General features: G+C 53.1%; 5 protein-coding genes across 5 annotated transcripts; 1 reads left to right on the top strand and 4 right to left on the bottom strand.

Moving 5' to 3' along the window:
- Nucleotides 1-434: 434 nt before the first annotated feature.
- On the bottom strand, nucleotides 435-2,458 carry NEUTE1DRAFT_122772 (uncharacterized protein; the record flags this gene model as incomplete). Its single annotated transcript, XM_009853494.1, has 2 exons — nucleotides 435-758; nucleotides 818-2,458. The coding sequence occupies 2 exons, from the start codon at nucleotides 2,456-2,458 to the stop codon at nucleotides 648-650; spliced, it is 1,752 nt and encodes a 583-aa protein (XP_009851796.1).
- A 774-nt stretch (nucleotides 2,459-3,232) lies between these two features.
- NEUTE1DRAFT_122771 (uncharacterized protein) lies at nucleotides 3,233-5,979 on the top strand (the record flags this gene model as incomplete). The annotated part of the gene is made up of 2 exons (XM_009853493.1): nucleotides 3,233-3,380; nucleotides 4,100-5,979. The coding sequence occupies 2 exons, from the start codon at nucleotides 3,233-3,235 to the stop codon at nucleotides 5,965-5,967; spliced, it is 2,016 nt and encodes a 671-aa protein (XP_009851795.1).
- A 142-nt stretch (nucleotides 5,980-6,121) lies between these two features.
- On the bottom strand, nucleotides 6,122-8,243 carry NEUTE1DRAFT_146918 (uncharacterized protein; the record flags this gene model as incomplete). Its single annotated transcript, XM_009853492.1, has 3 exons — nucleotides 6,122-6,412; nucleotides 6,477-7,776; nucleotides 7,837-8,243. The coding sequence occupies 3 exons, from the start codon at nucleotides 8,241-8,243 to the stop codon at nucleotides 6,239-6,241; spliced, it is 1,881 nt and encodes a 626-aa protein (XP_009851794.1).
- Nucleotides 8,244-11,630: 3,387 nt separating this feature from the next.
- Nucleotides 11,631-12,874, bottom strand: NEUTE1DRAFT_83201 (uncharacterized protein; the record flags this gene model as incomplete). The annotated part of the gene is made up of 2 exons (XM_009853491.1): nucleotides 11,631-12,632; nucleotides 12,698-12,874. 2 exons carry the CDS (start codon nucleotides 12,872-12,874, stop codon nucleotides 11,697-11,699), a joined length of 1,113 nt encoding a protein of 370 aa, XP_009851793.1.
- A 1,187-nt stretch (nucleotides 12,875-14,061) lies between these two features.
- Nucleotides 14,062-15,353, bottom strand: NEUTE1DRAFT_64521 (uncharacterized protein; the record flags this gene model as incomplete). Its single annotated transcript, XM_009853490.1, has 1 exon — nucleotides 14,062-15,353. The coding sequence occupies one exon, from the start codon at nucleotides 15,351-15,353 to the stop codon at nucleotides 14,172-14,174; it is 1,182 nt and encodes a 393-aa protein (XP_009851792.1).
- Between the last annotated feature and the right edge of the window lie 2,244 nt (nucleotides 15,354-17,597).

The following is a 17,597-nucleotide window of genomic DNA, read 5'->3' as shown; positions in this document are numbered from 1 at the left end:
ACGGTTACACTGCATACGATTCCACCGGGAGATAATTGTGCAATGTATACTGTAACCGGTGGAGCAGCTTCGTGTAACCGATGCAAAACATTTGGGCGTTGAGTATTGTTGCATGTGCCGCAGCAACAATGACTGGCCAGGGCAAGGACATGATGTTGAGATACAGGTTGCATCGGTAGGTAACCGAGAGGTTTATATCTCACGGCTACACACCATGCCGATGGGTATATAGAAGTCCGTTACCCGCATATAAACGCGGCCCGTTGTGCAAGGCCTCTATTGCCGATCAAACAAGAGGTTCCGTCCTAAAGGGTAGTGATGGTAAGGGGGTTGAAGGATGTTCAGCTCATGGGGGTGGCGGGTTGGGGAGGTGGTTATGATAGTGGTGGTATCTTAAATTGGAGGGTGGACATAGGGTGAGAACCATTATGACAGTGAGAAGATAGGATGAGCTCGTTCTACACAGTAAGTCTAGGTGCGTGAATGGAATGGTTCAGGACCGTGATGAGAATAAGATCAAAGAAGCAGGAAATGATGATGATTGTATATCCCAAACCCAAAACGCCTGGTATCCTAAAACGCAAAACTTTTTCCGTGAATCCTGACATACAATATGTCCCCGGGCGATCTGCTTATTCGCCCTAAGTCTAGGTGCTTCCGTCGACGTGCTCCTCTGCATCGTCGGCTTCAATCAACTCACTCCCATTTGGCGGGAAGCGGGAGAAGATCAGGACACTCGCCGCGATCATGGCAAGAATCTGTAATTCAAGTCAGTTTTGGGTCGTAATTCGCAAAAAACACCACGCAATAAACTCACCGCATTGCAATAAAATGTCAAATGAGGCTTCCCCGCCTCTGCCAATGCAGCAAACACGAATCCAAAGAAACCTTGCGTCGCCAATCGGCCAATGTTCTCAACCAGCGTCAACGCATTCAGGGCATCAGCCCTTTGTGAAGGCGAGCACATCTCCGTCATGACACCCTTTGCAGCCGGGGCAGTGCCACTCGCAAACGGAAGCATGGCCGCAGCCAGGTAGATGTGCCACTTCTTGGTCGCCAGCGCAGCGCAAGAGGTCAGCAAACCATCGGCCACCAAGCTCCAACGGAGGAAGAAGAGATCAAAGTGCGTGTCTTCCGTTTCCGTCGGTGGCTGTGTCACCATGGGCTCTTCTTCGGCGTACGTGCCCATGGGAGCCTCCAGTTGCTCGGGTCGGATGAGCAGGCCTTGGGTAGCGGGATCCCTTTCGTCGGAAATGGAGTCACGGCGCGGCTGGCGCTGGGATTGCCGCTTGGCGTACCATTTCCGACCGGAGGAGATGATGCGCGGAAAGAGGAGGATCAAGAAGACGGCGCGCATGAGGGCGAACTCGGACATGAGCCAGCCGTTGTCGCTTTGGTGGAACCCAAAAACGGCCGTGGCGTACATCTGGATCAACATGGCAGCGAAGTCGGTAGCCAGCACGCCCAAAAACACACCCGTACACAAGATCAGCACGCCAAAATGCTTGATCTCCTTCCCGCTCCTCAACCTCACTCTCTGCGGCGCCAATACCTTCAGCGGCGCAAAAAACCCGGCAGCCACCCCCTTCGCCTTGGACCCGGGCTTCTTCCCGCCCGCCATGCTCTCCGGACTGACGTACGGTAGCGCCAACTGCACATACGCCGTCGAGATCAAAAAAGCAACAAAGGCCACCTCAAACGGCCTCCGGATCCCCCACGCATCACCAATCATGCCGCCTGTCAGGTAGCCGACCGCCTGGCCCAGCATGAAGCACCCCTGCAGCATGCCAAAGACGGGCGTCCTTCTTGCGGGAGAGACCACCTCACCGACGATGATGTTGATGATGAGGATATACCCCACGGGCCCGCCCAAGACGGTGATCAACTGCGTCGCCTGGAAAATCACGATGCCAGACCTGCCGCCAGCCAAAACACCCAGGATCTGGGTCAGCACGCGGATGGCAGGGACCAAAACCTGGGCCATCAGCGCCAGTCGCGGGCCGATTTTCTTGACGAGCCAGCCGGCAAAGAAGAGGTTGACGGTGCCGCAGATGGTGGTGCTCATGGCCAGAAAGGAGAAGTCGGTGGCGGTGCCGGCGGCGATCTCGTTGCGGCTGCATCGGTCACCGGACCCAGCGTACGGAGGGTGACGGGTGTAAAAGTCGTCGCATTCCATGAGGTAGAAGACGTAGAAGATGGGGACTTGGGTGAAGGAGAAGGAGGTGGTGATCAGGAAGGCGGCGAGGAGGATGCGGGTTTCGACGTGGAGGCGGGTGAGGAGGGTGAGGGGGTTGAGTGACCATTGTTTTTCTTTGTTGACATGGTGAAGGTTATCATGGTTATCGCTGGTGGTGTTTTCACTATTGGTGGTTGATGATAGTGATGGTGATGATGATTGACGACTGTTATCCTCGGCCGTCCCATTTGGGAGCAGTGGCGTCGTCTCGTCGGCGGCCATTGAGATGCCAGTTCACCGAGGAAGCGGTCAATGGCTTGGTTTCAAGGATGCTTTCGGTCCCGAAGACGCGAGATGTTTGCTTTTAGGTTCAGATTCAGAAATTAAGTGATGGAGGGGGGGATGTGCAAGGTTTTATCGGATTCGGCAAAGACAGGAATAATGAATCAGTGATAACGCCGAAGCCGAGAGGGGATCAATGCTGGGGGGCGCTTATCCGGGTCGGGGATCCGATCACGTCAGTAGCACAAGTGAGAGATAGTACTGTTTGACATAAGCCGGCCCGGAAGGATTATCGCCGGGGAGGTTGGAGGTCAGACACAGTGAGGGGCTGTTCATCGATGTGCGGGAACATCAAAAGGAAAGGGAACGTTATCGCGACATGGAATTGACGCCAAACCGACATCGGCAGGTGATAAGAGTGTTATACAAAGGTGTTTGTCACTAACACAAGTCACTGTTGATGGTGGCACTAGTTTGTTAGTGCATTAATCGCTGGGGTAACAAAACCCGGGCCGCCGGTGTGACTCCCTCCCCCCCCACAACGGAACCGCCCGTGGTGAGTCGACCCACGCCGTCCGTAACACCTCGGCCCGGGCAGACGCCGTGTGGGGGCCTCCCTATGGTCCCAGGTGTAACGTCCTCTTATCCATCAACATTCCCTCCTTTTTGCAACGCAGAACTTCCACTTCATCTCGACGTCCGTATCTTCTGATTCCATTGACCTGTCCGTCACTGCGCTCGATGCGACCCTCCCACGTGCACCGACCCGTCAACATGGCCTTCTCGCAATTTCAACCGATTGGCGCACTCACCGGCGTTAGCTTCGGTATCTCATCCTCAAAAGTTCTCCGTTTGGCTGATGAGAACGGACCCGAGCCTCCGAAAGACTCCACCGTGCTGTTACCTACGATGACAACGATAGGTAGGATACTCTACAAAATTGATCGAGAAATTGCCGTGACAGATGGAATGGAGGGGACAGTGTCATCGACTACGTCCACCGACTGTCAGTGTTTTCCCTACAAACAACAGGATAACGGTCTATAGAGAAATCAGTAAGAAAACAACATGCTTCTCTGAGGATGGATACAAAGATTTTACCAACTATAATAGGTATCGTATCATCGACGGCCCAACAACTTGGTTGGATATCATCACGGCGCTTGGGAGCTGAGTTGAGATGACTGGTTACCAGCTTACAATGTGCTAGCTCCTTGCGGTCCCAATATGCTGGAACTGGATACGATCCCAAACCGTTGCCAGACTGGACCTCGAGTGACTGCCTGGAAATCAACTGACCCAATGGGGCAACGCAGAAATGGGGAGCTGAGTGAGCCCCTGTCCACACCCTTCACTGACACGGCTGCGGTCAAAAGGAGTCATCCAGTCGTTTGCTTTTCCCGGGATATCTCGGGCCACCGACATTAGCGGTATCAGCCCGTATGAGCAAACACATTGGGTGGTGCAGGTGTGAAGGGGTCTATTGTTTACCCAAATCGGTACTTGGACTTCGATAGTGATGCGCCATGGAGATATCACATATCACATCCCATGGGGGCCGACTAAATACTTAGTCTGCCAGTAGCCACTCTTGTCGGGATCTACTCTGTTCTTCTGTTCTTATCAACAATAACAGATTAGTCAAGATCATGTTCGACATCCTCATCATCGGCGCCGGTCCTAGCGGCCTTTGCGCTGCCAAAACGTTTCTTCAACACAATCCAACCAGCAACATCGTCATCCTCGACAGCCACTCGACCATAGGAGGAGTCTGGTCCAAGGAGAGACTCTATCCCACCCTCCGAACCAACAATCTGTACCCTACTATGGACTTTAGTGATTTTCCCATGAAGGGCGTTGGCATCGGCCGTCCAGGACACCACATCACCGGCGAGGAAATGCATGCCTACCTGACCGCATGCGCCCACCACTTTGATCTGATGAAACGAATCCGCTTCAACACTCGAGCTGTCCGAGTTCATCAAGTTCAAGAAGCAGCCCCTACAAGTGACGACGGCTGGAAGGTAGACGTACATGAACTGGGCAACCCAACCACCACAACAACACTAAAAGCCAAAAAACTGGTCATGGCCACCGGCATCCTCGGCGTCCCCAACATGCCCTCCCTCAAAGGCAGCGAAACCTTCGACGCACCCCTTTTGCACTCCTCCGCCCTCGGCCCTCGCTACCAAGACGTCCTGCAAAACCCCCACATCAACCGCGTCGCCGTCCTCGGCGGCTCCAAATCCGCCTACGACACCGTCTACCTCGCCGCCACGACCGGCCACAAAGTCGACTGGATCATCCGCAAATCCGGCCGTGGTCCCTCATGGGTCTTTCCCTCCCACACCAAGATCGGCCCCTTCAAAGCCTGGCGCGAGAAGCTCGTCACTCGACGGATTTTCACTTTCATGTCTCCTTGTGTCCTTCCCGACCACTCCGGCAAACACATCAGTTGGATCCGCGACTTTTTGCATACCAACAAGGTCGGAAAAGCCATAACGAAACGCTTCTGGAAGATCCTGCACGCCGATACCATCCGAGATTGTCGTTACCGCGAAGAAAAAGAAGACAAGAACTTTAGTGTGCTAGAACCAGACCACAGCCCTTTTTGGTACGGGACCAGCTCGGGGACGCTCAACTACGAGCAGGACTTCAAGGCCTTAGTCACCAGTGGACAAGTGACTGTCCACCGTCAAGACATTTCTCATCTCAGTCCACACACCATCCACTTCTTCGCCGATAATAATGAAACAACAAGCCTGACCGCCATCGACGCCCTCATCTGCGCAACCGGATACTCACCCCAACCACCCATCGACTTCTTTCCCCCTGAGTTACACTTCCAACTCGGCATCCCAACCACGACTGACTCTCTCTCCGACGAGGAAAAAGCCATCTGGGCAACCTACGACCAAGAAGCAGATGAAGTCATAACCAAGCGATTTCCCCAACTCATTCCACCACCACCATCCATACCCACACTCACACCCACCTCTGTTCTCTGTTCCCCCAAGACCCAAGAGTCCAAGCAATACACCCCCTGGCGTCTCCACCGCGGCATCGCCCCTCCAACCCTCACAACATCCCACACCCGCAACTCCCTCGTCTTCCTCTCCATGCACAGCAACATCACCAACATCCCCCGCATCGAACTCCAATGCTTATGGTCCCTTGCATACTTCAATGACAAACTCAAAGTCTCGCCTCTTCAACAAGTTCTATACAAGGACACCGCCCTGTTTCAGCGATGGTGTCAGCTTCGATCGCCCTTGGGACACGGGAGGCAGTACCCGGACTTGAACTTTGATCAGTTGCCTTATTGGGATTGGTTGGTGGCTGATTTGGGATTAAAAGTCAGGAGGAAGAAGAGTGTCTGGCGGGAATTAGTCAGTCCGTATGGAAGTGAGGATTATAGGGGGTTGGTGGGGGAGTGGATTGAGAAGTATGGAATCGATAAGGGGGAGGGGAGTGATCAGAACAGGAGAGAGGGCGAGAAAAGACTGTGAGAGTGGTGGTTGATGGAGTGGGATGTTGAGGTGATTTGATGGAATCCAAATTCGTGGTTGGGCCAAGTGATGGTTGAGAGATATTAGCCGGTTAAAGTGCCTGGGGTCACAGGAGGGAAAAAAATCTTAGGAAGCTTGGGTGAGTCGTTTGTATCACGGCAACTTTGCCGTCTTTGTTCCAAAGTTTCAATTATCGTATATGCATAGAGGTATCAACTAACACTACGACAAAGATCACATCAGTGCATAATGAAACGCACATCAACACGATTCAAAGCTTCTTGCAAAGCCTGGTGTTGAACTCAATCTCCTCCCAGTCTTCCGTGCCGGGAGTGGATACGGCATAAAAGACACCCAAAGGATCCCACTTCTTGCGCAGCTGCTTAAGCCTAGGGTAGTTGGAACCCCAGAAGTGGCTCTGCCAGTTGGGCTGGAAGGGGTCGGCCTGTACATATTTCACTGGTCAGTAAATCCTCATCTCACATACCAAGCAAAAAAGTACAACTTACTTCATTAACATAAGTAGCCCCACTCCTCGACGCATTCCTGAACCCTTCATCCATATTATTCGTCAAAACATTTTGCAAATCCTTCTTGACCGCCAGGCTGGGATGCTCCGGGCTCGGCAAAACAGCAATCACAAAGTCCGTCGCGTTCCTCCACGCCGGGTGAGCCGCCGATGTCGAAACGGGAACGTTATGGCCTGGGTTGAACAGATGTCCAACCATGCCACCAAACAAATCCGGTCTTCCAGCCGGGCTGACCACGTTCTTCATAGCAGCGATGATCTCGTCATTGCGGTTAGCAACATCATCGTGGTTGAACATCCACCCGCCCGTTAACGCCGTCTGACCAGCTTTCTCAGCCTCAAACAGGTCGATATAGAGATCATAAAATGTGGGGAACTCCATGAATGCAGCCTCGTACGGGATACGGGCAGCAGCAAACTCATCGAGCATAGGTCTAAGAATGTCCTGGAGCTGGACTTGGCTCTTACCAATAGCCACGAATGGACGTACGCGAAACTGGTTAGGGAAGATCTCAAAGTAGACATACAACCCGTTATCAACAAAGTGGTTGGCGTACTTGTGAAAGATCTTGGTTCCTACCCAGATGACCTCGTTATCCGACGTGTGCGTGGCGTTAAGGTACAACGTGGCGCCCGCGGCTGGCAAGTCAGGGAAAGTCTTGACGGTGGTGGAGAGGATGACACCATACGAAGCCGGGCCGCCGCCCCTCAACGCGATGAAGAGGTCGGGGTTTTGCCACTCGTTGGCGTTGACGATCAGACCCGAGGCGGTGATGACTTCAAAGTTGAGCACATTGTCGACGGCCAGTCCCTTGAGAGTCGTCCAGGGGCCGTGGCCGCCGCCTTGGATGAACCCGCCGGAAAGACCAACGGTGGCGCATTCTCCTGTTACGAGGGCCATGGGCGGGTTCAAAGCGTGGCCTGCCTTGAGAATGTCGCCACCTTGCACACCGGCGCCCATGGTCACGGCAGGACCACGGTAGGAGCCGGGACCAGTATACTTGTCGGTCCATTTGAGGGATTGGAAGCTGTGCGTGTTGATGATCAGGGAGCCGTAGCCGACAGAGCGGCCGAGGAAGTCGTGCCCCGTGTTGCGGACGATCAGGCGGAGGTTGTTTTGGCGCGCAAAGTTGACGCCGGCTTGGATGTGAGAGGCTTTGGTTGCCATGATCACGTAGACGCCGTAGCTTCCAAGGGTGCAAGGGTCGGAAGGGTTCGATGTGGGACGGCAGGTGTCGTTGGTGAAGTAGGTCCAAAGGCCATCGGCCGGTTTTTCGACTCTGGAGTTTTGTCAGTTCAGTTCAAGAGTTGAGGGGGTGTGATATGGATGGGTAACATACGTCCACTGCTCGTTGACAAAGTTCTCCTTGGCATCAGCGCATGCCGCCTCATCGTAGGTCTGGATGGTGCCAAAGGGTCCGTCGAAGGTGTTGTGGCAGACAGCACCGGCAGGGACGTTGACATGAAGAGTGCCATCGACCGTCCTGTTCAGGCTGTTCCACTTATTGGCAGAGGGCCAGCATGGACGGCCAGGATAGCATTTACATCCGTACTTCTGGCCATTGTACGTGGTGTGGTCGAGTCTCGCGGCGTCATTCCAATCCAGAATGGTGTCGAGAATGACTCCCTTGGTCGACACAATCTGGGCTGTCTGGGGTTCTATCTGAACGTCTTCTCGCCCAACCACTTGGGAAGTGAGGAGGGAAAATACGGCGGCAGCTGCTCCAAGGGAAGTATGCCACATCATGATGGCCGGCCGAGAAGGAAGTAAGGAAAGACGGGAAATTGAAGGGGAGTGCCGTGGTCTCAGTTCCAATCTTCCTCCCGGGGAGGAGGGACATGCTCTGGGTTTATGGTATTCATCCTTCCTTCCTCCTCAACCCAGATCTCAATCTTTCCCGTTCAGTTTCCAGTCCAACTCCAACCAGAGACTTCTTCCAGAATCTGGAGTCTAGAATCCAGCCCCATTGGATTCCCCGCATCCGACGCTCGTCGATCTGCCCATTCTCCGCTTCGCTAAAAGAAGTGCATGCAACTCTCTCCATTCTCTCCATGTTCTTCCAGTACGCCAAGCCTTGGTACCTTCATGTTCGGAAGTGTTCCCGAACCAGCGAGGGTAGCGTGCCAATCACGACAAGGTCAGCTTACCACTGGAGTGCTCGGTAAGATTTAGATGATGCATTAACTCATGATGCGCCGGCGGATGTAACTGCAACTTGCTAGTGTACATTGAGTCGACCGCCGGTGGGGGAGGGGGCCGACGGGACGGGAGGGCGGATGAGGCTATTCATAGAGGGGCCGGTTATCATACGAATCCGGATTCGTCCAAGTGCTTGTCTGTGCGCTACCATATGCATCTCGGGCCTGTGGCTGGTGCTTGGCTTGTCATGATCTGGAATATCTGCAGTGTTGTAATGGACTTGATCGTTGGCCATTTCTTTTCTTCTTTCTGCTGTTAAAATTTTTTTAGGTGGTCTTCGACTACCTAGTAAGTATACGTAGGTAGCTACAGGTCGTGACTTGAAAATTATATTCCATCATCCTTCACCGCAAAACGGCAACCACGGCACTTATCGGAGAAGCACCTCTCGTCGGTTCGCGGTTCCGAAACCTTTTGATTTCTGGCTTCTGGTTCGCTTCCTTCCATTTGCTTCAAAGTTTTCGAAACTTCTTACTCAACGGCGACTTGGATGAGCGAGGGCAACGAGCAGGAGGATTCTGGTTATTGAAGACATGTACATTCCATCCTATCAGCCTGTTAACATGTTTCCCTCTGCGATGATCAGCAAGAAGCAGCCAAGTATTGACTTCTTTCACACCATCAACCATTATTCATGAACAACGAAGGATCCAAATATCCGGCCCAGTGTGGATTTCAGAGGAATACTTGTATACCTCAGCGTTCTTCCCGTTCATGCTCGCCCACTACCAGTACCCCATCCCCCCTGACATCTCAAGCACAAGATGGCGAGTACTAGATTACGACGTAGCCGCATTTCCACAAGTAGTACTCCTCCTACTCGCACATGATGAGTTCCCGAGGAGTGATGATCTGATGCTAAGTAGCCAGTATGAAGAGATGTCAATTAGACTCCTTTGTCTCAAGAGAGCTAGCTGTGCCCTCGCAGTGGTCGCTGGCAGCTTGTTTTTTGTCGTTGGGTGCACAAGGGTCTATTAATGGTTCTGATGCACAAAAGAACTGAAGTGCACCACCCACTTCGTCCCAATATCCCTATATTTTTACTTCTCTTGCTCCCCACTCACTTTCCACCATCCTCATTCGCTACCTCACTCGCCGCCATCCAGTCCTCTCCCATTTACATACTCGGCATGCCCTGCCCCACCTGTCCACTCACCGCCCGCGGCGCTGTGATTGCAGAAGCGAGTTGGAGAAGAAGGGGGGAGAGAGGGGATAAAGTAGGTGTAAGGAGTGGAATACTCGGATAGTCACTGTCAATGTCAGTAAGAAAGGTGCGGATAGAATCAAAAAGGGGGAGGAGAGACTGCGTGGTGACGAAGAGGGGGAGTTGTGGACATAATAGGTGTGTTACTCCCGTCTAGTTAGGAAAGGCGGAGCGATGGAATTGGGAGAAAAGAGAAGGGAAGAATCAACTCGATTCAAGGGATCCAAACTGAACGAGGGAATTGGGAGAAAAGAGAAGGGAAGAATCAACTCGATTCAAGGGATCCAAACTGAACGAGTGAATGAATGACTGTCGGAAGGATCAGGAGCAGGAAGTATACTAATCGTGGGTATGTATCCATGTAGTGGGTACCTAGACTATAGTGGGTAGTGGAAGTTCAGGTTCCTCTCTTCCTGATGGGATGGATGGTGGAGTGACAGGGAACCTCGGCTGATCCGTCAGGGGGGGCCGGGGATGCTTCCGCAGACCGGACAGGGGCGGATTATCTTTGCGTCCATGTACGACCGTTGGACAAACTTAGATCCGGCAGCGGGACTGAAGTGCGGGAACTGAAGGGAACCTAACTTTGAATGAAAGTCCACAAAAGAAAAGAAAAAATAGAAGTGATCAGCGACCTGTGCCTCCTCCTAGGCGGGGTGCGGTGCGGGTCATCGGCCGGCGCGGCCGTTGTTGGTGCTTGGTGGGTGGGTGGTGGAGGCCCTTGACACGGTTCCTATTATAGAATTAAGTAGGGTCTGTAAAAAGATATATAGGCAAACAAAATGATAGAACAATCAGATTCAAGTTCTTCCACGGAAATTGTGGAATGGTGGTTGAGTTGCACAGCAGAGTCCGTACCTAGTAGTGTAGGTAGTGAACTCCCGCGCTAACGAACATGGAAATCAGGGGTGAACTGTAGTAGCGTAGCGAGTGTATCCATCCATCCATCCATCCATCCAGCAGTGGGCATTCATGACAGTTCCGGCCGCGCCTTCATCCATCCATTCCAATCTTAGGTTTCTTCTGCCCAAAATGTATCCTAGGTCTCCGTCCGTCCCCGTTTTAGCCATCGATAATATGTAATGGACCTGGAAATTTTATCACATACGTCACTTGCAGAGGAAAAACTGAAACCAGTGCATGACGATGGTAAGTACTTTGGAAGGCCAATTCAGAATTGTTCGTTGTTGTGTACCTCCATCTGATTCGGTTTCAAAACCCGCCGCGCGATGCCTGACAACTGAATCCAATTCGCAACTTGAATCAGATGGATGAATGGAAGTAATCACAGATCAATTCTTTCGGACCCCAGGGGCTGTAGGCAACGTGGATTCGACTTGAAAAAATGGATGCCGACGGACCGCTGTACACGGCATGATCCTGCCGCCGCTGACTTCCTGCCTTGACAATGGACGGCTTCCTACCCGCCTCTTGCCTGCATCGAGTAGTGTTTTCCATATATCTTGTATCTTCCGGCTTCAATTCCGTCCATTGTCGATTGCTGGACCTGTGGTGTACATGCAGGTCCAGTCCGTTGTGTAACGGTCGCGGGTGTTACCATGTTGTTGTTGCATGCCGCCGTGCATTGGGTAACACAACAAGGTACCGGACCAGGGGGGACGGGATGACGCTGACAGCAGCCGCTTCCCGTATGCGAACCGTACACACAACTGCAAGGATCACAAATCACATGCCAATATCTCAAGCGAGCAAGAAAAAATTAGGTAGTAGAACCAAAAAACCGCTTTTTCATTACACATGGGTATAGACCGTTCGAGACCAAAGAAAATCTAAATCTAAGCCTGAGCAGGAACAGGAGTGTAGTCCTCGTTCTTGAGGACGAAACGGTACCTGGGCTTGCCGTCCTCGAAGTCGACAATGGCCTTGTTGGCCTCCTTCATGGGGATCTCGCTGATCCAGGGCTGGACCTTCTTGTCAACCGCGAGCTGGAACATCTCGCGGATATCGTCGGGCGAGCCGATGAGGGAACCGGTGAGCTTGATGCGGTTGAAGATGAGGGCCATCTGCTTGATGCGGGGGAGATCATCGTCAGGGGCGCCGACCTGGATGAAGACACCATCGAGGTCGAGGAGGAAGAGGTAGTCGTTGAAAGGCATGTCGGCGGAGGAGGCGGTGCAGAGAATGATGTCGAGAGACGACCTGTTCTTGTTGAGCCACTCGGGGTCCTCACCGGTGGCGATGAAGCCGGTAGCACCCATGGCCATGGCATCCGCCTTCTTGCTGGAGCTGCGGGAGATGACAACGACCTCCTCGGCGCCGAGGGCCTTGGCCCACATCACACCAAAGTGGCCGAGACCGCCGAGACCAATGACACCGACGCGCTTGCCAGGGCCGACACCGTGGAACTTGAGGGGAGCGTAGGTGGTGACACCGGCGCAAAGCATGGGGGCGGCGTGAGAAGAGGGCATCGACTCGGGAATCTTCACGGCGAAGAAAGAGGGGACACGCTGGTAGGTAGCGTAACCGCCATAAGACTTGCCGCCGTTCATGTAGACACCGTTGTAGGTGCCAACGTGGTGGACGCGGCAGTAGTTGTAGTTGCCGTCAGCGCAGATCTTGCAGTGCTTGTCGGTACGGTTGCGGCAGGCGTCACTCTGAGCACCGACACCAACACGGTCGCCGACCTTAATGCCGCCCTCAACCTTGGAACCAGCACGGACGACGGTACCGACAACCTCGTGACCGACGCAGCAAGGGTAGTTGGTAGGGCCCTATGAGGAATTGTTAGCAATACGAACTTGACAAGCAATTATTTGAAAGCAGCAGTCAAACATACCCAACCGCTCCTCAAGGTGTGAATGTCGGAACCGCAGACGCCGCAGCACTCGATCTTGATATCAATATCGGTCTCCTCCCAGGGCTTGGGCTCGAACTCGCCCCATTGCATGTTGCCATGGGCAGAGCTCTTGTCAAAGCCGAGCCAGCCTTCGAACTTGTAATCGGTGCCAGACATTGTGTCGGGTGTTGCTGTAACTGCTGTTGTGGTTTTGAGAGAGAGAGAGAGATGTAGGTTGTTTGTTACCGGAATAGGTGAAGATGCGGTTCCAAAAGATGGCCCAGAGTCCTCGGGGCCCTTCACATCTTTATATGACTTGGATCGTGGAACCTGCTTCATATCCACCTCCGGGACCGGCATGGATTCATCTTCACTCAGCATCCATGATTTTGCCTCATCGAACTTTGGGCTGGAAGTTTTTGTCGGGGCCCACAGTTGCGGGAAGCTCTCGGAAAGCAAGGGATTCCAGGGATCCACCCTGTGTAGAGTGTCGCTTGTTCCATGCTTCGTCGTGCTTGATAAGCAGCAGAAACGCTAGAGTACCGAGGCAAACAGCGGTAAAGAGGTTGTTGTTGTCGGTGTCGACAAGTTTTGAAACTTTTCCATGCGATAGGTTGTTTCAGTCTTGATAGATAATTCCGCGGTCGGCATCTTTTTTCCTTGAGATATGTAGGCGGCTCTGCCTGAAACCCGAACCTCCGATTTTCGTCCTCACCCCTCTGTCTTACTCTTGACCCTTTCTTATCACCGCCAGCCAGTGGCCAATGGCGCTACGGGATAAGGTCTCGTCTCCGGAAACTCGGATCTCTGAATCGCAAGTCAAGATCTGCCATTCTGCACCGGACAGCGCGGATGCTGATGTATCGCAGATACCTACGTACAGTATCTGATGAAATGGCTTTTTTCCAGATGCAACCGCAACATTATAGCACGTGGCGCTGAGGGGTACAGAAACATTGATTGCTGTTGTCCGTGTCGTTGAAAACTCAAACTGCCCGCCAGATTCTAAAATCGCGATGAGGTGACGTCGTCGAGGGTGCAAGGATGAGGGCGGTAACGGCACTTGTCTGAATTGCCGAGACACTGGCGGCCACGCGACGCATGGGTGAGCCTGCGATGCAACGGGTCTGTTCTTCTAGGGTCTGCTAGAAGACCTGCTAAAAACAACCTGTATTAATAATGAAAACGCAGCGGAACAGGGGGGTCTTTGACACTTCGGTCGCCCGTGCCGCATCTGTGGGTCCATCTGACGCCCCTAAGATGCTCCGAGCTGGTCTGAGTCCCTGAGATCAAGAGAGACATCGATCATCTCGATACCTACCTAGGGTACCCTGGCCGGCCTGGGATCGCAAAGCCAAGACGGTGTTCAAGCAGGATCTTATTTCGGGACTACCGGACGTTGGACGACCTTATGTCCGATGCTATCGGAGACTAACGTCAAAGATAAGAAAGCTTAGGTAGTTCATGAATGATTTTAGAAGATCATGGATCTCGGCACAAGTGCGGCAGGCGGCGTTTGGGACACGGCAGTCGATGACGGCGCCTCCTGTCTCTGACGCTCGAGCAGGCGAAGTTCTCGTTCGTGCTGATCAGCAGGAACGTAGACCCATTTCCCGTCATCCTTGATCCAACTTCGTGATGACATGAATGCCTCGAGCATGTCATAGTTGTCGCGGTTGTAGGGAAAGTCGACTGTGGGAGGGCCGCTCCGGTCGAGAAAGGCGTCGGTGCCGCTGGCGACGTCCGAGGGCGTCATGCGAAAGCGAGATCGTCTGTTGCCTTGGTTGGCAGTGTTTCGGCGGATGGAGCGGGTGATGGAGGTTAGATGTGCTTGCAGCAGCCTCACGTACCACAGCTGGCTGTGAAGGGCTTTGACAACCACCTGGGCGTGTTCAGCGACCAGTTTCTTGTTCCAGTCTGGGTCGGCACCACGAGGGATAGTGGGAATGGGTAGTCCGTTGTCCAGATGATGCTGCCAGTGGGCGAAGTCGACAATGATGCAAAGGAAAATCCAGCGAAGACGACAGGTGTAGCAGAAGCAGACAAGGGACGGGTCAGGAGACTGGACATGTTTATAGTTGGCATTGACTCGTCTAGGGCTAAGCGCATCGCCATAGGCTTCGTTGAGCGCGCGACGGGCGTTTTCGTCGAGATCCTGGGCCAGGACAGGAAGGCGGAAGCATTTGGAGAGAGAGGGGTAGCGCCATGCTATAATGTCGCGCGTGATGAGGTGTTCTTGGGACAGGATGAAGTTCCGAAGCGACTTGTTAACGCGGCAGAGGACAAACAGCTCTCTGGGTTCGACGAGGGTGATGATGGAGTAGAGGAGCTCGTAGGGGAGGTCGAGCATGCCTCGGGGCGGCACCGTCGAGGCCCGTTTCGCTTCTTTCTTGTCGCGTCTCTTTTGCTTCCGGTCCGTCTTTTTCGAGTGCAATGGAATGGCTTGTGTGAGATCGACCAGTGGCTCGAGTCCATCGGCGCCGGCGTCGTCTTCGTACAGAACGGTGGCCTTGACTTTGGTTTTGGTGGTGATGCCCGTGGTGCTGGTGTTTGCGATTTCGGGTGGCCCCACCACCACATTTACAGCGCTCACATCACTGACTATTGAACTTTGCGAGTGGCGACCCGATCGCGATGTTGATGGCGTCGCGGGCATTTTGAATCAGTTGAAACTGGAAAGGCTCGCTACATGCAGAGCCCGAGAGGCTACAGCAAAGAAATGGAAGAAACCATGGAAATGGAAGCTGGGGAAAAGATGGCGCCGCGGGGGGAGGAATGACCTGCATCAGGTCCTCCCCCAGTGAGGTGCCGAGGAACAGCTGCCTAGAGGTACAGCTCTCAGCTGTCAGGGATGTGGCGGGATACCTGCTAGAGGTAGATACGCGATAAGCCGTTGATAAAGGCTGGTACTGACGGGCCGTCAAGGTAGACTCGCGGTCTTGGCGCCAGTTGTCCAAATATGCTGTCGGCCCGGTTTCTCATCCGTACCTTCCTTGGAGCTTCTGGCTCGAATCACACCTAAAGTCGGCAGTCAGTTCAACCTTTTTCGAGACTTCCACTTGAAGTTCTTCTCTCGACATCCTCCGTCGTCCACAATCAGGCACATCTTTTACCAGTCCACGCTGGTGTGTCTACAACCCAAAATGTTCTGTGATCACAAGGCGACATGCGCTTCTTGACCGTCAGCTCTGCAACCAATGTCTCCGCCGTCAGAAACATTGGCCTCGATCCAAGCATCGATGTCTTGATGACTGGCAAGCCCCAAGAGAGATCCTCAAAGGCTCGGTGAGAAGCTTGTCTACCAGAACTCTTCATCCACCACACAAAGGAAACTCGGGAACCAACTTATGACATGACCAACATTTCAAAGAGGGGAGGAAAAAGTCAGTGTCGCGTCACCAGTCCTGGGAACTTCACGTGTCTCGAGACCTACGGCCCCCACTGAATTTGGAGAGCAGCAACCATTGCTTTGGACTGCTCGCCCGCAGACTACTTTGAGCGGAAAATCCAACTAGGGGTTAGCAACTCATGTCCCGGAATTCTCAACACCAGGATCAAGGCTCCCTTGTGTTTTCGGGCATCCGCGGATATCAGCCGGAAGAAGGGGCCACATATTGGTGGTGAATGTCCCGGCACGGCCCGAGTAAGTGGACCTCCTCTCACGCAATAGAGCCGACAAGCCCCGAGATTCACTCTAGTGTACGATGCGGCGCGTCCAGAGTCAGCCTTTGCTCGTATGGAAGCACCATTTCCCTTCCCAATGACAAATCAACCACGCTCTTCGCTTCGCTATATTCCTCAAAGGTCCCTAATCTCTCGTTTTCATCCTTAACAGCCCGCTTCATCTTCCGATGCTCCCTCACTGGTGTCTCGCGGCCAGCGTTTGTTCTTACTTGTCTCGTTGCCCGGTTCAGATCATTTCTACTCTTGTCAGTCAGGCTGATCTCCACTTGAACTCTCCCAATACGTATTCCCTAGCTCGTTTTCCCTCTCAAACACATTGATAAGAGAGCTGGTCCAAGTCTGAGCGGGAGGCATTAGTCTCCAGGAAAGGCATGCCGCAGCCTACAGTCCACCAAAAACCACCCATGCGGCCCAAATGAGCGAAGGCTGGGAAATCGAAAAGGCTGACAAGCTTGAATGGCTTATGCTTCAAAGGCCAAGACCGCCAGCCTCGCCATGGTGTCGCTCAAGTGAGCGAGTCCCTTATTCTCAAACTCCCAATTTGGAACCTTAGGGTCTTGAAACGTCATTCATCCCTTCGCGGCTTGGCTCGTCCACATGCAGGAACGATTTGGCGATGATTCGGCCAAGCCCGTTTTTGCAGATCAACAGTTTGGACACTGTCCAACTACCGGTTGACAGGTGCAGCTTCTATGGACGACCCTGCCAATATTCGACAGGGTTCTACCTCAGCCGGTGACATCTTCTTTTGAATGCTCTCTGGGCATCTTCAAGATCTTGGATCTTCTCATGATCAACTAAGGGGGCTGGCTCTTCGTAACCTATTTTGGGAAGGGCAAAAAATCACCCTTTTTCCTCTATTGATCGGATGCTCGCTGGAATGAGGCAACTCATGCTCTGAGCAGAACTGCGAGCTGATGGGTTGGAAAACAAACAATGTCCATGAGAGAGAGAGAGCTTTGCCTCAAGTGTCTTGTTCACGACAGCCCCACAAACGCAAAACACTCAAAGCTCACACGGTCCTTCTTCGGGTTTCCTACAATGTTTGATATCGGCTCTTATGGACCAACGCCGCTGCCATCTCCGGTTTCAGATGGGTCTGGGTACTCTTCTCCATGCCAGTCACGGCACTCCAAAAAAGCTTGAAACGCACAGCCGAAGATGATCAACACTGCCAAGAACGGCTTCAGCCGAATCCCATCACGAACCCTCCTGA

This window comes from Neurospora tetrasperma, assembly GCF_000213175.1.
Source record: "Neurospora tetrasperma FGSC 2508 unplaced genomic scaffold NEUTE1scaffold_4, whole genome shotgun sequence".
In the NCBI taxonomy this organism is placed as follows: domain Eukaryota; kingdom Fungi; phylum Ascomycota; class Sordariomycetes; order Sordariales; family Sordariaceae; genus Neurospora; species Neurospora tetrasperma.
This window is presented reverse-complemented; position numbering and strand designations above follow the sequence as displayed.